This window comes from Marmota monax, unplaced genomic scaffold, assembly GCF_021218885.2.
Source record: "Marmota monax isolate L192 unplaced genomic scaffold, Marmota_monax_Labrador192_F-V1.1 WCK01_AAM20220418_F8-fsc00068, whole genome shotgun sequence".
NCBI lineage: Eukaryota > Metazoa > Chordata > Mammalia > Rodentia > Sciuridae > Marmota > Marmota monax.
The window spans coordinates 1,998,290-2,015,966 of NW_026692352.1; the positions used below are offsets into that span (position 1 = coordinate 1,998,290).

Below are 17,677 nucleotides of genomic sequence, written 5' to 3' on the forward strand. Positions count from 1 at the left end.
TTGCATTGAATACTTGAGCAAAATTTCTACCAGAACAATGTAAAACTATGAATGTTAATACAATAAACATAATTGTGAAGCATGTTTTTAAATTTAAACAAAACAAATAGAATTAAGAACAAATTGTGATCTCAATAGGCACAGAAAAGGCTTTAATAAAACTTTTTACTAAAAACTGCAGAAACTAATGGAGAAAGGAATTTTTAACTTTTTTTTCAAACACAGCATGTGACAAACCCAAATCCAACATCCCCCTTAAAGGGGGAAAAGCAAAGCCTTTCCTCTAATCTGGGAATAAGCCAAGAATGTTCACTGTCACCATTCCTAGTCAATATAGTACTTGACAGCTTGGCCAGAATAACTGGGCAAGAGAAGGAAATAAAAGGGATACAAATATGAAAGTCAAACTCACTGTCTGCAGATATGATGTGTACTTTATCAGCTCTAAAAGCTTATATTTTTCTAAGGAATTTGGCAAAGTAGCAGAACATAAAATCATTGGTATATAGCAGAAATTGGTTTTTTAATACTCACTGAAATTTCTTAAATCTCATCAGAGCATAATGAAAGTCAACAGCAAGAAACTGCAGAAATAATATAAAAATTGAAGAATATACTTTCAGATGAGCTGTAGATCATGGAAGTCAGAATCGATGATGGGGTGTTTCCATTTTCAGACTCTACAGGACATAGTAGAAGCAGTTAAAAGGGAAACTCGTAGCTAAACCTTCGTTAGGTTATTTGAGATCTGGTTTTCTATGGATGCATCTAAAAGGATTTAGTAAAACAAATGAGGCCAAGATCAGTGGTGCATGCCTGTAATCCCAGCAGCTCAAAAGGCTGAGGCAGGAGGATCACGAGTTCAAAGCCAGCCTGAGCAATGGTGAGGCTTTAAGCAACTTGGTGAGACCCTATCTCTAAATATAATACAAAACAGGACTTGGATGTGGTTCCGTGGCTGAGTGCCTCAGTTCAATACCTAGTACCCCAAAAGTGTGAACCATACATGACTTAGTAGGAAAGATCAGAAATAAGAGACTGAAAGAACCAGAGGATCAATAAATTATCGTTTCTCTTAGCTCAGATTGAAGAAAGCCTTTAGCTAAATTTTAGAAGTAGAAATAAAAGGGATATTACAATAGATACCACTGAGGGTCATTAAGGAAATCCAGAGGATCAATATTAGAATTTTTCAAAACATCCCCTAAACAAAACTCTAGAAACTGACAAACTTCTAGAAACATGGTCTACCAAGACTGAACCAAGATATAAAAAGCCTAAGTTAAATTTCTCCCAAGAGAGCTAAAGCGGGGAGAGTTAAACATGAAAAGGGAAGAAAGGGGGAGGACAGAGGTGGCAGCGCCCTGGCAGAGGAGCAGAAGGGGGATGGAGATAATGCTTCTGAGTATGCTGCTCCTGCTCCAAGTGCTGCTCGGCCCCCTGTCAATCGGGGCTGAATCCCCACAGGACAAGTTCATGAGTACCAACAATCAAAGCTACATAGATCTCACAGGTCACTGCCATGGACAGTCTCAATACTGCAACTGCTACTGGGCTCTTGGCATCCCAGTGTCTAGGTTACTGCTGGCCAGCCTTTTTGAGTCTCCTAGGAACATTGAGTTCCAGCTGGTATGAACCAACATTCTGAGTTTGCTGTTGCTGCATTTGCTACCATCGCCAAGCCAATCACCACCTTCATGGCAACATGAAATCAACCTGATCATTTACCAGGAAGCCCACAATCGGTGGGCACTGCCACTTTATTTCAGGTTTTTTCCAAATTGGTTACTACTATGAAGTGGTAAAATGACCTCCAACTCCTCCCCCACCATACAGTGCCTTCCAGGTACAGCAACAACAGCTGCCACCTCGGTGTGGGCCACCAGGTGCCAATCCCACCAGGGGATCTCGGGGCAGAGCAGCCCCTTGTCTGGGCCCAGTAGAAGCAACACAAGACGCCTAAGAATTGTTGATCCCAAGCACTCTGTGCCAACTGAGTAGCCATTAAAGCCCCTGGAATGGAGCTTGGTAGTCAGCCTGGGGATCTAGACCTAGGGTCCTTCATGGACAAGAATTCAGAACATAAGACTCATGCTTTGAGCATGCAGCACACTTCCCAATTGTGTAACCCAGACCACCATGACAATGACCTCAGAGTTTGAGGCTCACTGATACTCTGGATGGGCCGCTGGACTTCTGTGACGGCTGTCATGTAAGGCCTCCTGGCAATGAGGAAGTGCTCTGCCATTCCTCTGAAAGGCAGGCTCAAGAGCCTGGGCACATTCATTTGCCACAGCTCCCCACATGCGTGCTGCTCAACACCATCAATGAGCAAGACTTCTAGAAAAGCAGCTCCCCCATCTAGACTATGCTCTGCCTGCACCCAGGGACTTGGCAAAGCAACCAGTCAGGGAGATCCAAGACAAACTGACTTTCAGAGAAAGTAGTACAGCTACTTTTCTGCTTTTTTTCCTACATCTTGAGGTAGTTTGGGGTACAGATGCCTCTCCCCAAAAGTGTTTAGGAGAGCTAAGAAGTCGGTTCCTATGACTCGTTCCTCATCTCCACCTTGTCTTCCCCCTTTTCAAGTCATATCTCACCTGCTTTGGTCAGATGTGTTTTTAAAAGCTCCCAAGCAAGGGGACTGGGACTGACCTGACATAATTCTTGGTGATATTGTGGATTTCTGCTCTAGTTGTAGTCTGAAAACGTTGTCTCAGTCCATATATAGACAAATCCAAGGCTGCAAGGTGAATGTTCAACATTAATTTTGGTTTTGTGGAATCCAAAGTAGTCTATACACAATGACTTTGAATGACCTATAATGTCTGTGAACCCTATACCCTATTTTCCTTGAAGATACTTGGAATAACAACCATCCTGTTCACGTTAACCTTAAGGCCATGTTTCAAATGTTTGGTTATTTTGTGTTTACTGAACAAATGTCTGTGCACTCAGTGTATCTGGCAGCATTGTCAACAGCAGTCCCCTGTGTTTGAGATGCTGCACTCAAGGCAGAGGTTACACTCTGCTCATCAATCTGCACACTGCTCCAAGGACACTTGGAGGCCTGTATTGTAATTCCTGTTAATGGAAGTGTGCTCTGTAGCTTCTCTCTGCTACTCTTGTCTTCAGTCTCGGCACTCAGAGGATGTCTACAACTTCTTGGGACAGAAGGGAAAAGTAGAATTCCAGAAAGAAGCCTGATTGGCTCTTTGACAAGCTTGGACTTGCAGTGATCCAGACAGACTACCCAGAATTTCCAGGAGGCATTGGCAGATGCCACAGTGCCATAGCACTGTCCTTGTCCAAGTTCAATGGACACAGGCTGGCATGTGTACCAGAGCACAGCAGCCTCAGATACCTGCCTTCCACCTTCCTTTTGAAATCACAACTCGCTGAAGGGTCTCCAAGGAGAACAAGTTCTACCAAAACGAATCCTTCATTCAACTGATCAAATGGATAAATCTGACCCTCAAGTTTCTTTCCCCAGCAGGGAGCTGGTCTGAATATTCACACCTGGCTTCACTGCACTGACTTACCCTGAAGTTCTAAGCCCAGCAAGGCCTCTGCTTCTTTAGTGAGCACTATCTAGCCACAGCTGCTGGAGGCGTCCCTGCTCAAAGAGGGAAATGGGGAATTCAAGAAATAGTCAGGAGGTCAGAAACTTAGTTGAGTCTGGCCTTCCACATGAGAGAAAGGGTTGGAGGGTTTGCAACAGTCCAAAGACTGGCAAATGCTAACAAATTCCTGGGAGGCACATCACTATCTTGGTGGTTGTGAATGCGTACTTGAAGCAGTAAGATTCAGCTGGTCAGATTTTCTTTTGAGCAGCTTTAGTGATGCATTTCCTGTGCTATGATTGTTCTGAAGATGGTGCCTCTAACCACTTTGAGGAGGCCCAAATAAAGTTTAATAGTTGACTTTGTGGGGAGACTATTCTGGGAAGATAAGCCAAGAGGATTATGGTCAAGACCAGACTTTTTTTGACCTTGAGACAAGCTCTTGCCAAAAAGACTAAGTGCTCTACCACTTAGGGCCTCATGGGTGCTAGGCAAGGTAGCTGAGTTTAAGCCTCAGTACCACACATAACCACAAAAAGCACCCAAGACTAGATGGATGCTCAGCCAAATTTATCAGGCTTTTAAAGGTCTAATATGGATGCTCCTCGAGCTAATTTATAAGAGAATGAGTTTGAAAGAGTTCTTGCCCTTTCTATGAAACCAGCATTATACTGATCCTAAAACCTAATAAGGATCAATCAAACTACAAATATCCTTGACAAACAGATGCAGAAAATACTCAATACTTGAAGTCAAATTCAATAACATCAAAAAAACTATACACCATGATAAAGATGTTATTCCAGGGATGCAAGTTTGGTTTAACATCCAAATCAATACAACACATAAATGGAATCGGGAGGGGGAAAAAATTACATGGTTATCTCATAGCATTCATCCCTTTGATAAAATTCATCCCTTCATGATAGAGATTATGAATAAACTACATAAAAAACATACCTAAACATCATAATGGCTATGATAAACTTATAGCCAACATTCTGTTCAATGTACAAATGGAGAAAAAATTGCTTCTAAAATCGGGAGCAAGACTAGTACCATATCCTATTTGATATGGTACTAGAGCAAGTAGGTAAAAGTATGGATAGGAAAGGAGGAAGTTGAATCATCCGTTTTGCAGATGACTCCATACCTAGAAAACCCTGAGGAGTCCACCATAAGTCTTCAAACTGATCAATTCTGCAAAGATAGCAGGACACAAAAATCAACATGCAGTAATCAGGAGCTTTCTTACATATCAACAACTTGCTGAGAAATAAAGGAATATGATCCCATTCATAATAGCGCCTCCTGATACACTCCCAGAGAAGGGAACCCAGAGCTGGTATCCGTGGGAGGGGTTTGCCCCTTTATAGGAAAAGAGGTATCTGAAATCTGACCAAAAGGCAGGAAAAAAGCCACCTGGGGGTACTCTGTGTTGAGAGGAGCAATTTTCCCCCAGAGGTATCAGTAACCTTGAGGAAGGGGAAGGTGTTCTGGAGGTGTTAGCACTTAATTTCATTCTCTTGGAATTAGCATTCATCTTCTCTACCAGATCACTCACTATCTACATTGGCTACCTGTCTCTTGCTACTGTCTCATTCCCAAAAATTAAGCCTCAGAATAAACATAACTAAGGAAGGTCAAAGATCTTCACTCAATGCTCCCCAATATTGTGGTAAAGAAACTGGAAACAATACAAGATGGAAAAGTATGCCTTTTACCCGGGTTTGTTTCAATTCCCAACAAAACAGACATTCTCTACAGAACTCAAATGCATCGAAGCATAAAAGACCCGAATTGCCAAAGCAATCTTGGGCAAAAAGACTAAGTATTATGATGCCTCTGGTGTTAAACTATAGAGCCATTGTAACAGCATGATTTTTCGCACTAAAATAGACATCTAGACCAAAGGAATAGAGGACCCGGGAATAAACCACAGCCATCTGTTTTTGTTAATGAACGAACCAGAAACACATTGGAGAAGACATGCTTCAGCTCCTAGTGCTGGGAAAAGTCTACTTATACCTGTAGACTACTGAAACAGAATCTCGCCCTGTACAAAAACCAACTCAAAATGGATCAAATACCTTTAAGACAAAACCCCAACTACTTGGAGGAAAACGGGAAATGCTTTAAGATAATGAGTATAAGATGTCAGAGTAGAGTTAGACAGTGACTTCAACTCCTCCAAAGCCCAGAGAAGCAGTAAAGGAACAGCTGGCTGGACAGGTGGGTGAAGGTAAATGCCTCAAGATTAAATACTGGACAGTCCTGAGTTGAAGAGAACGTGAGGTTGTTTTTTCTTGCAAAGCACCTCAAATTTTACTCATGGTACAAAAAGTAATGACACATTAGTACAGAAACACACAGCTTATAGCTCATCCTTTAAAACCAGAAGATAAGTGAAAAGTCAGCAGACTCTATTTTTATTTTTTAGTGAAAATAAAAGTACACAGGGGAATTGAACTGTTTTTTCCCTTTCCAGGGATGTGACATAAGTTCTCTGGTCAGTACTGAACAATGTAGTAAACCACAGCTGACACACGACCAGTAAAGCTGTCGACAGCCACTGCCTCATGCTGAGCTAGACCAGTGAATACCATCTTGGCAGGAGATTGTGACTGGAAGAAATGGCAGTCTTTATCTACCCTAATAAACACAAACAACTGGCTTACACAGAAAGGATTTTAAGCCAACATGCACAAACACACCTGACATGCCATGACGCAGGGTCACTTTAGCCTATTACAGCACACAGCAGACATTCACTGGTGCTGCTGAAACAGGTGCACCAATGTGAAAAGCATTTTTACCTTTTTAAAGCACTAATGACTAAAAAGCACATAGCATATAATACTTTGATCTTTAGGTGGATAATCATGGAAGTTCCAAGATCATATCCAGTAAGTTTGCCTGAGTATTCATCTATAAAAATATTTTTTTAAAAAAATGCTTGAAAGAGACTTCTAGAAACAGTAGGACTATCAGGACCAACAGAAGACAGTGTTATGAGGACCGTGTGTGTTAAGACTAGGAGTTGACTTTCACATGTACCTTTTTAGGTAAAGGACATCTCTCTTGGTGGGCCCCACAGCCAGACAAGCTGTGATCAGAGGAGACACAGAAATCGCAGAACAGGCAGCTGGCTCCAGTAGCTCCCTAGATAAATACTCCCAAACAAAAACACCATTGAGGTTGAAGGACTGAAACTATGACCCATGTTATTTAAAAAAAAAAAAGTCTGCACAAAGGACTCGGGCAAAGCCTGCTGGGAAGAGGAGGGTTCATGGTTGTGGTTATGCACACCAACATGTAGCAGGGAAGGGCCCCCAGGTGTAATGGCTGACCTGGGCCTGATCAGAGGAGCCTGACCCAAGCACCTGAGGTGACTAGTTGGGGAGAAGTACACTAATACAAGATGGCGTGTCAGGAGAAGTGGGTCCAAAGGTCCAGTCATGTTTCTGACCTGTCAATACTTAACACAAACCAAGGGCTGCAGAACAGTCTTTCTGAGATGGACACTTCTGTCGTCATTAGCTGTAGTCAGTCTATCAGACTGATGTCCAGAATGTTCCTGTTCACTGCCTGGACGTGGGACCTAGTGCCGCAGACTGTTCTGGGAAGCTGGCATAGAGGATGACTTGTACAATGAAGTCGCCACTAAGCCACTGCTTAAGTCCAATCCCCTGCCTTCCTTTTCTGCTCTTTAGTCCTTCTTTAAAAGCCAGAAAATCCGTAAATGTGAGCAGCGCATATGTCACCAGCCACTTCATCTTTACGGTGCTGTAATGTAGCTGTGAAAGTCACCATGTTAAATCAGGACTCGGCTCCAGCAGCTGTTCTTCAACATATTTTTCCACCACAGAAATATATTCGTTAAAAATGGGTGTGTAGATGGTTTTATTCTCTCCTGTATCTTCAAACTCCTGGTAGTACTTTTTACAGAGAAACTTCATGGACAACTGGAACTCTTCATCCGTGAAATGTCCTCGAGATATTCAACCACAGCATCAAATTCTGCATCGGATGCAGAGAAGGACAGCGCGAAGCTCTTCCTCTGGGGCGTCCATCGCTACCGCTCCAGCAGCCACCTGCGCGGGCAAACGGGCCTGTTGGCCTCCTATCCCCCTCGCGGCCCTGGGCCCAGCCTCCGTCCTGCTCTGCAGAGCCCATACTTGCATCGAGGGCACGGCAGCCCGCCAGCCGGGAGGAGGCCTCGCCGCCCAGGCCACAGGCCACCCAGGGCCCAGCCGGCTCAGCGCTCACCCACAAGGCTCGGGCTCCTGGCCGCAGCTTCGCACCGGTTGGGCCTCCTCGCCCAGCGAGGCCGGCGCAGCCACCGCCTCAGGTCCAGACATTGGCTACCGACCTGAAGCGGAGAATAAGGACAGTTACCTCCAAATCCGGACCAGGGGGAGAGGCAAGAGGGGAGGAAAATCGCATAAGCTCACTTCCTTAACAGCTGGAAAGAAATGCAAACCAAACTAAAACATGACAAGAGAGCAGTCGGGGAAAGAAATCGAACAACTCAACACACTGTGGACATGCCAGACGTGACATCCATTTTGAGTCCAGAGCTGACCAGCCTTTCTAGGAAAAAAATCAACACGGCTTATCCCCTACTTCCAGATCACAAAATTGAGACATACCATTGCAGAGGTAATTCCATTCTAGAAGGAACTTCTAGAGAGATCTACTAGATGAAAACTTACTGAAACTCTTTCACCATGGACAAGGGGGAATGAGGTGGAACAAACCCAAGAGCTGGTCACTTCCAGGAAGTGCTGGCCTAACAGAGCCCTGCATAGTCTCCATGGGAACTTGGGCAGAGATGGGAGGGGATGCCCATGATTTATTGCCAAGGACAGTGAGGGGTTATTCCATCCAGGAAAAACTACCATAGTCCTTCCTTGCTAAGGGGAAATTTAGAAGAGGAAGATTAATGGAATTAACTATAAATCTTGTCTGCTAAATATCTGAGCCACAACTATTACTACTTCTCTCCTACTATTTGGAGTTCCCTTCACTCAGTTGTCGACATTGCAAATAATTTTGGCTTACCTGGAGTGACTCAAACTTTCATATCTGAGCAGGATGAACCCATGGTAATCATTTTGAGAATGTTAGTATAATGTATAACAGTGACAGTGGGGCAGTGGAGTATCAGACAATGTCCAAGTATATGACCTGGATTTGGTACATGTTTAATAGTCTTCCCTGTGTCTACTATATAAAGGCCACCTTTCATCTTCCCCACTAATCAAGGCCAGTTGGTGCTGGTAGTATGACTCAACAGTTGGTCTGACATAGCTGTCGTCAGGATACTGTGGACTACTGTTTAACTTGTAGCTCAATGGGATCCTTGTCCTCTTGACCAGAGTGAACCACCTTTGAAAACCAGGAACTCCAAATCTGAGTCAAGGGCTTCAGGAGCAGGAAGTAAGTTTTCTAGTGGCTCATTGAGAATGAGATTGTTTCAACCCCTTTGTTCCTAGTTCAAATTTGTCCAATGGATTCCTTAGCATCATTTTGAGCATCATAACTAAATGCACATACTACAGCATCAAAGATGGTGCTAGCCTTTTGTGAAATGTTGTCTGAGCTGCTTTATCTGTGTTTAGAAAGTTAAACAGGCCAGCTGCTTCCAGTTGGTGAGATAATGAAATGCCATCAGTGAATTCCAACGTTGTAATCTCTACATATCATTTTGTATAGGACGTCCTACTTTCTTTATACTACAGGCAAGGGTTCCAACTTGTCATAGATCAGATGTTCTTGAGGCCCCCAACAGGAGTGCTGGCCAAGGATCTGGACAATAAAGGCAAATTCACACCGTGGGAAAAGTACACCTAACAAATACGAAGTACTGGCTCTAAGAGGCCAGCTGTAGTCAACTAGCCATCAAGCGGCCTCCTGGAAGAGTAATGTATCTGGGTTTCAGCATTGATGGGTTGGACACTGAAATGTGGCAGCAGTAGCCAGTCAAGTTTGGTCAGTCAGCTACTGATTGGGCCCACACATGGTCTCCTTCAATGTCTTGCCACTCCATACAATAACCCATTATACCAGTCCTGAGGTGACCACTGAAGGCTTACTAGTGGCTCTATTAGTTGCACTACTTCAGCTACTTTGTTTCAGTACCTCTTCTGGCAGGTGGCTTCCAACAAATGATTCAGACCCAACTCCCATCTGCCTCTATGCCCCTCTCCCAGACCTCCTAATCTAGTCTTGGAGACCCTGACCAGAGCAAAAAGATGCCACTGCCCAGAGACTTCAACTGACTCTTGGGTGCCTCATGGAAAATATACAAACAGGTATAGTAACAAATTCTTTCAAATTCTTCACTTTCCTGAATGCATCTGCCATTCTTCTTAGGCCAGGACTTGCCAACACTTCTGTACACAGTTCTGGCCTTTTCCTCCATCTGGCTGTGTAAGGAAGACTGGTGCAAATGTTAGATGACCTGAGTCATGGATACCTGCTCATGTAACTTAACCTGTTGCTCCTGTTTTTATCCTAGACAAATTACTGCAGTCATAAGACTACTGGACCCATCTGACTATGATGTGATGAGTAAGATGAACCCAATTCATAATTGGATAGTTCTAGATACATAATTGCTTGGTGCTCCATGAACCAAATTCCAGGAGTTATTTCTCAAGACCAATGTAGTTCCATGAGCTCCATCCTTCATCTTTTCCCACCAGTAGTAACTCCAACACACGAGTCTACCAGTTATGAAGACTTAAATATCACTACTACTTATAACAGCCTGGACCTGCTAAAATAATTTTTCTTGCTCTGGATCCATGCAAAAAATTTGAAGTCTGACTTCTGGCTTATGGGCCAAAGCAGAATTCTTACACAAATACTGTTACCTGCAGAATTCAAAGGCTCACTAGGCCTTATTAACAGACACAAGGTTTTTTTTCTTAGTGCAAACACGCTGGTATAACCCTGACCATTGGACCTATAAAATACTAAAGCAGTAGGTGCCTGAAAATTCTTGAGGTTTGCCTCACTACCCGTAGCATGCTTCACTGTGGCCTTCACTACACAAATCGCCTCTTGCTGAACCCCTGCCATCAACATACCATTGATAGATCACTGTTCTATGGACTAACCTATAGTACATGGCAGGATAGTTAAAATTTTCCTGAAACAAGTAGTAATTTTTATATCCCATAGAAAAATAGTTGTCATCCCACTTGGGATGCTTCTATTTTACTATTTTGGTGGGGAGGGCCATTTCAGGCCAGAAATCTCATGAAAATGACACAGTATAATTCTAACTAAATACTAGCTGATAAGAGAAATGACCACTGGATGGGGGTGTAGAATAAGAATACAGTGAGTTCTCCAACACTATTCTACCTGTACTCTAGAGTCCTTACTTCAGTGGAACTATGCAGAAATACCATATTCATGATATCAATATCAACTCAAACTGTTCAACAATCTTTTAATGTCTTGGTAATCATTTCACCCATAGTACAATGGCCTGGGTAAATGACCATGGGTAACTTTGGAGAACTAGAGTAATGACTATGGTATGATAGGCATGGCTTTTCAAGGTCCTTCTACCTAGTGATTCAGTTTAATCTTTAATGAGTTCTAGATACAAAAAGAACAGATTCAGAAAACCAAGAGATTGGTCATGCCAATGAAGTTACATTCTTGCACCTTCTGATCTTCTCTTGCATTGTTATAAATGGTAAGCAGTCTTGCTGGCCACCCATCTTTATATTGTTCATTTCCCAGCTTAGTACTCAATTTACTAATTCCACAATCCTGGATTGAGCCTTCTTGATGTTCCCTTTTGACCTTGCCGGTTCTTAACCCCAAGAAGTTATCCATGAACTTGACAGTGCCCAAAAGACAGCACTATGACCCCATCATACCCTAGTTATCAATGTACCTATGTCTGACTGCCTCTGCTACCATGAGTTATAATTGCCAGTGAACTATTTAATGGTGTTGGTACCCATGTCCGCAGATCATTCATGAAGGCAGTTGAGACTTTCATGACTTAATTCTCCAAAGCATCTTCTGTCCTTGCATAACATGTTATAATGTATGTTACAATATGCCCCTTCCATTTCTTCCTTACAGAACAACCTAAGCATTTTTGCCTTGCCAACCACTAGCTAGCTATTGCCACTTTTTTTCATACCCTAGCAGTGAGTTTGTTCCATTTCCTAGGGTCCTTGCCAGGGTAATAAATCCTATGTCCCGAGAAAGTGCCTCCCAAAGTTCAATTAATTTTTTTACTTGGTCTTAACAATCTAGCCCCCTTGACTGATCCTCAAAATCCAATCCTAAGGATTCTTTTCTCTTGCCAGCATGCTCATGAATTCTAAAACTCATTCCATTATATACTTACTGATTAGCCCTCCTTATCTCCAAAAAATATGCTCCTTCAACCCTGCTTGTCAGGCTGGCAGCCAGGAAGGAAGATGAAAGCAACAGCAACTACTGAAGAAGATACTTTTTGTATCACTAAAGTGTTCCCTTTTGCTAAGGAAAGTCCAAAGCATTTGGACAGTTCCCCGCCCCCCCCCCCCACGCTTCCCATACGGCAGTCACTTCATTTCCCTTCATTGAGTCAATAACTTGCCAGGCCATATTCTCTCATGGGTGGTGTCGCCATACCTAGTAGGCATGCAGATCAGTCTTCCGGTACACTACAATTTTTATTAGAATAAGCAGTTTTGGCAGGATTCCAATTGCTAACATTAATTCAATCTTGTAGTTAAGGTGACTTTGACCCAGTTTGTAGGATTTATTTTTTTAAAAAAAATATATATATATATATATAAAGTATATAATAACATAAGACTCCTAGCTCAGTGTTTGAAGACTTAAGTAACTTTGTATGTGGTTTATAAAGCAAGGGTCTTGTCTCAGTTTTACATATATAAAACATGAACAATAATACTTGATTTCAGGATACTTGGAAGAAATGCATTAGAAGTGCTGGAAAAACGTGCTTATTACTGGTGTCATTGTCATTGCTGGTTGTCTTTGTGGTTCAACTATCCTCTGATCCTGACAAACATCTTAGTATTTGAGTTTACAACTCTAAAAGTTGGGCCTAATATCTGACTTGAGTTTCACAAACGGGAAGTGGTCCTCCATATTTAAATGATGCCTCCATGAGTATGAGAGGAAAGAAGTAGTAATTATTTCATCTTAGTTCCTATCTTTAGGATTTGAAAAATCCTCTCTCGGATCTGCTTAGTCCGGACAGAATACACAATAGGATTGAGGATTGGGGGAATGAGGAGATAAAAGTTGGCCAGCAAGGTGTGGATTGGAGGAGGCACTTGGTGACCAAACCTGTGAATGAGGGAGGAGACGGCAATGGGAACATAGAAGAGCAGGATGGCACTAATGTGAGAACCACATGTCCCCAGGGTTTTAAGCCTGGCCTCGGGGGTGGCCAGCCCCATCACAGCCCTGAAAATCATCACATAGGAAGCAGCAATAGCCACAGAGTCCAAGATCAATACCAGAAAACCAATGGTCAGTCCATAGACATTGTTGATTCTGCTGTCGCCACATGCCAAGGTGACCACAGCCATGTGTTCACAGTAGGAGTGGGAGATGATATGAGTTTTGTAAAGAGGCAGCCGCAGGCGGATCATCAAAGGTAGAGGTCCGATGTAAAGAACTCCTCGGAGGAGGGCAGCCAGCCCCAAACGACCCACCACTGAGTGGGTGAGCACTGTAGTGTGACGTAGTGGGTTGCAGATGGCTACATAGCGATCAAAAGCCATGGCAAGGAAGATGCCTGACTCAACAGTGGCAAAGCAGTGAATAAGGAACATCTGGCTCAAGCAGGCATCCAAGCCAATGTTGCCAGCACCAAACCAGAAGATTCCCAGAAGCTTGGGTATAGTAGAAGTGGAAAGAACCAGGTCAATAATAGCCAGCATGCACAAGAAGTAGTACATGGGCTGATGCAGGCTATGTTCCACCCTTACCACGGCCAGGATGGTGATGTTCCCCACCACAGCCACCAGGTACATGGAGCCAAAGGGGATCGAGAGCCAGATTTGCAGGGACTCCAGACCTGGTATGCCCAGGAGCTGGAAGGAGCTGGGCGCTGAGCAGACATTATGAAAGGTGAGCATGGCTATTCATAAACGAACCTTCTCACTTGTGCCCTAAAATGCAGCAGGACATTTTCCCCTGGAAGGAAAAGATGATAGTTTTCTTAGGTCATGTAGCAAAAAAAATCTACTAGATAAAACTCAATAGTAAGTTTATAAGAAACCAAAGTATCCTACACTCACAAATGCCTTTTGCACTACAATGAATTTAACACAAATATTTGAAATGTGTATTTTTGTAGCATGACCCTCAAGGAATGATCTTGTGTCGATAAGTTGACGTAAGATAATATGTACCCATTTGTTTACTTACCTCTGTAGGTATGCTCTGAGGGGGCTGTTGGGATCTAATATGCTATAAAGTGACAGCTCCTTAAACATACTGAAACAGATACAGGTCAACATAGACTCCACAGTGGACTATACAGGGAAAAGTTTGTAGTTTTACACTCCTTTTGTTAAGGATCAAAATACTACCTGTGCCTTGTATGTTAAAGGGACTGGAATACAGACAAGGAGCACATTAGCCTTAAGATGTAGACAAAGCTTGAGAGTAATCCATGTAATTCCCAAGCCATACTGACAGAATACTCAGTCTGATTTGGGAATCTTCCAAGGAACTGGCACCTTGGAAAACAGGATAATATACTCAAGTTCCCAGGGCATATTATCCTATTATAAAACACAACTAACCTCACTTCACAACAAACTTTAAAAGCTGTGGCCCAGACATTGTCCTGAAGACTGCATGCAGTGTCTGACAGTCATTTAAGCATCAGTTCTTCAGTTGGGGGGTCACATACAGAACCAAGACTCTCTAGTAAACACCAAAGAACTTCGAGCTACATACCGCCAAGGACCCATCTTGATTCCCGATTGATACCTCCAGAAGTTGGCATCTACGGGATATATCAGATTCCCCTGTCCTCTTGTTTCCAAGTAAGCCCAGAGAATGTGAGATACCAGCAGGAGGTAAAAGTGTAAGCCTGACTTCTAACTTACTTCCCAATTCCCTTCTCACCAGGCATGTTTGGCAGCATCTTACGAAAGGTGCCAGCTCCTGAAAAGTGACCTTCCCTGTGTTCTGGTAACTACACCTTGCCTTACCTGTTTGGGCTGGGTTAGGTAACACTGCTAGTCCTGGTGCTCCACCATCCTGTCAGTTTCCTCCATACCACCTGTGCCTCTGCAGATGGCCCCTTCAGTTGTCCCCATAACCCTGTCGCGAGTTCCTGTGGATACAGACCAGATCCTAACAGTACACAATCTCTTATGCAGTATTGTCCCCCCAAGCAGGTTGCTGCCTTAGCAGGACACAGAATCGAAAGTTAGACAAGTCATAGAACTTTCTTAAAGAACCGTATTCCTATGGAAACGAAAGGCTAGATAAATTTCTCCACACTTACAGAAAGTCTCCCTTTAGAAGTAGAGGCAAAATAGGAGTATATAATAATCAAATAACTTTTGTAACTTTTGAACATGTTGAACATGTTATTAGGCAAAGCTATAATGTGGAAGATAATAGAAAAGGGAGTCCCTAAATAAAAAAAATGGGACTTGCCAAGTGAGTTCTTCTGTCCTCATAATTCCCCTAGACGGCTGTTACTAGTGTTAATGAAATTGTTCTGGTATCCTCCAATGCCATTTGAGTCCTTTCACTACTGCCCTGGTGGAACTATTGTGCAATAGGATCACAGACCCAAGTCACAGATGAGGCAGAATGTGTACCTAATGAACTATGGACAATGAAGGGAAGGGATTGTGAAATCCGGCAACCTCTCCATCTCAAACCATGTTACAGCTAAGCACAAGAAAAAGTCCTCGGTCCTCTAGACTGACCTAAAGACCCAGAAAGGTACTCGATTTTCCTTTGTACCTAACACCCAGCTGTTTTCCTCATGGATATTCCACCTTCATTTCATATCTCTATCCATCTCTGAACACATCAAGAAACTGGAAAGGGCACCCATGTCGGGAAAGATGCACCTCATCCTCTGAGGGTGGACTGAGCTGCTTATAATCTTTCCCTGAGCTCTAACACTGTCCTTATGCCTCCCCAGTCAGAAGCAGCCTTCGTAACCTAAATGTACTATGAGACTGCAGCAGCTCCTGTGCACCAATGTGTAAAAATTCACTGCAGGACACCCTCCCCCTGAACTCCCTATCCATACATTCACCAAAACCAAATGCAGTTCTTACCATTTCTCACCCTTACTACCTTCCAACAAGACTGGGTGTTACCTAATTGTTAAATGAAAATAGTTAACAAAATTACCTATGTTCCTTACTGGACTATCACTATCTTCACCTGGAAAATTTTTGCACATCTACCTTGCCACAGATAATCTTATGGAAGCCTGATTTAACCCTTAGTATGGTACCTGCTTCTACATTAGAATTCTGTGAATGGCCCGCTGATGTGCACGTTTCCCCAGATAGGTACTTATTTTATGTCTCTTTTGGTACTTATTTTCTGCCTTGCTTGCTACTTATTTTCTGTCTTGCTTGCTACAGTAAGCATAGTGTTTGGCTGTTGCATAAGAATAAAATACCACGCCTCTTTCACACACCTGGAGAGGTTCCTGTCTTATATGTTCACTAGTAAACTAGAAGCCTCTTCAACATCTTTGGCTCTGTGTAGACTCCTCCTGTTAAGTCCCTTTACAAGAGAATTCCTTCCCTCTGGGCCTTATATTTTATATAGGAACATGAACACGATCTAAAGCTGGCTGCCCAGGAATCCCAAGCCTATTCATCCTTAAGTTGGGAGCCCTCCTGAAGACCCTGTTTCTTTTCTAGATTCCTCTTCATGGGATTCTTACCTGGGCTGGTCATGTCAGAAGAGCCTGGGTTTCTAAATGCCTCAGAGACCTTGCACTTATAAACATTCTGCTCAGGAGTTCAGGGAATTAATTCCATTTGAGAGAAGTCCAAATGCTAAAGGATAATAGCTGACCTTGTCTCAGAAGGATAAGCACAGAATCTGTGAGCACAGCTATCCCCAGCATGTCAAGATTGGTCCTGGGGGACTACATGGAAGCATAAACCTTGAGTTGTAATCTCTTGGGTCTAGATCCTGCTCTTGCTCCTCCTTGAAGTTGGCAACTATTCTGAGGACATCAAGTGGAACTTGGAAAGGGCTTTCTGGGATAGAGGAGTCTTTTTGACTTGGATATAAGATTAGAGGTCAACCTGGTTATAAATGTTTTACTCCTTATTTGACAGTGTAGTCCTGAATTAACACCAAGGCATCTCAATGGCAACACCCCCCAAAAAAATACTCCCTCCCACTTATATCACAAGAAAAGGACTCTGTGAACTTACAAGGATGTACCTCTCAACCCACACTTTCATGCAGCAAACATTCCTTTCAAAAGGGAAGCCAAACTGTCTCTCCTGCTGACATAATGGAATGCTCATGGGTTGGTAGTATCTCGTATTCCCTGGATATGACAAGATGGTATTTAAGATGCCAAAGACTCAAGTCTCCAAACCTCAGGCCAGTTACACACTGCCTGACTTCAAACTATTTCATCTTCAAGTGTAAAATGGGAACAATATTTACTTTGAGTAAATGTTGTGACTTAGACATGGTATAGACAAACACGGATGTCTGAACGGCACAATCATCACTGCCATTGTTTCTGCATCTGCAGAAAGGGTTAGTTTTCATAAGCCTGGGAGATACATCCTTTCTCCAGATAAGGAGCCAGTATGATGGGGGAAGGTGCTCATGTACTAAAATCATTACAGGAAAGTTTCATATTCTCATGTTTCTTTCAGAGGCTATTTCCACAGAAGACCCTCAGGAAAACTGAGAAACTACCTACTTCCCAACCCTAAACTTCACATTCTGTGTAGAATTGCTCCTGCCGAAACATACATAGTTCTTCAGTTCCCTGCCTGCTTCATATGCTGTGCCTTTTGTCAAGTAACGAATGTGTAAGGAAAAACTAGTAGGTTGTTCCAATATAGATTCTAAGACTTGGTTCAGCA

General features: G+C 43.0%; 1 protein-coding gene and 2 pseudogenes across 1 annotated transcript; 1 reads left to right on the forward strand and 2 right to left on the reverse strand.

The window, feature by feature from the left end:
- Positions 1-1,395: 1,395 nt before the first annotated feature.
- On the forward strand, positions 1,396-2,344 carry LOC124091164 (WW domain binding protein 1-like; annotated as a pseudogene).
- Positions 2,345-6,836: 4,492 nt separating this feature from the next.
- On the reverse strand, positions 6,837-7,924 carry LOC124091165 (ADP-ribosylation factor-like protein 2-binding protein; annotated as a pseudogene).
- Positions 7,925-12,451: 4,527 nt separating this feature from the next.
- Positions 12,452-13,732, reverse strand: LOC124090953 (olfactory receptor 52M1). Its single transcript, XM_046441763.2, has one exon. It carries the CDS (start codon positions 13,700-13,702, stop codon positions 12,749-12,751), a length of 954 nt encoding a protein of 317 aa, XP_046297719.1. The 5' UTR covers positions 13,703-13,732; the 3' UTR covers positions 12,452-12,748.
- Positions 13,733-17,677: the final 3,945 nt, after the last annotated feature.

Excerpts from the sequence above, each read along its gene's own strand:
- LOC124090953 (XM_046441763.2), bottom strand. The coding sequence starts at position 13,702 with ATGCTCACCTTTCATAATGTCTGCTCAGCGCCCAGCTCCTTCCAGCTC.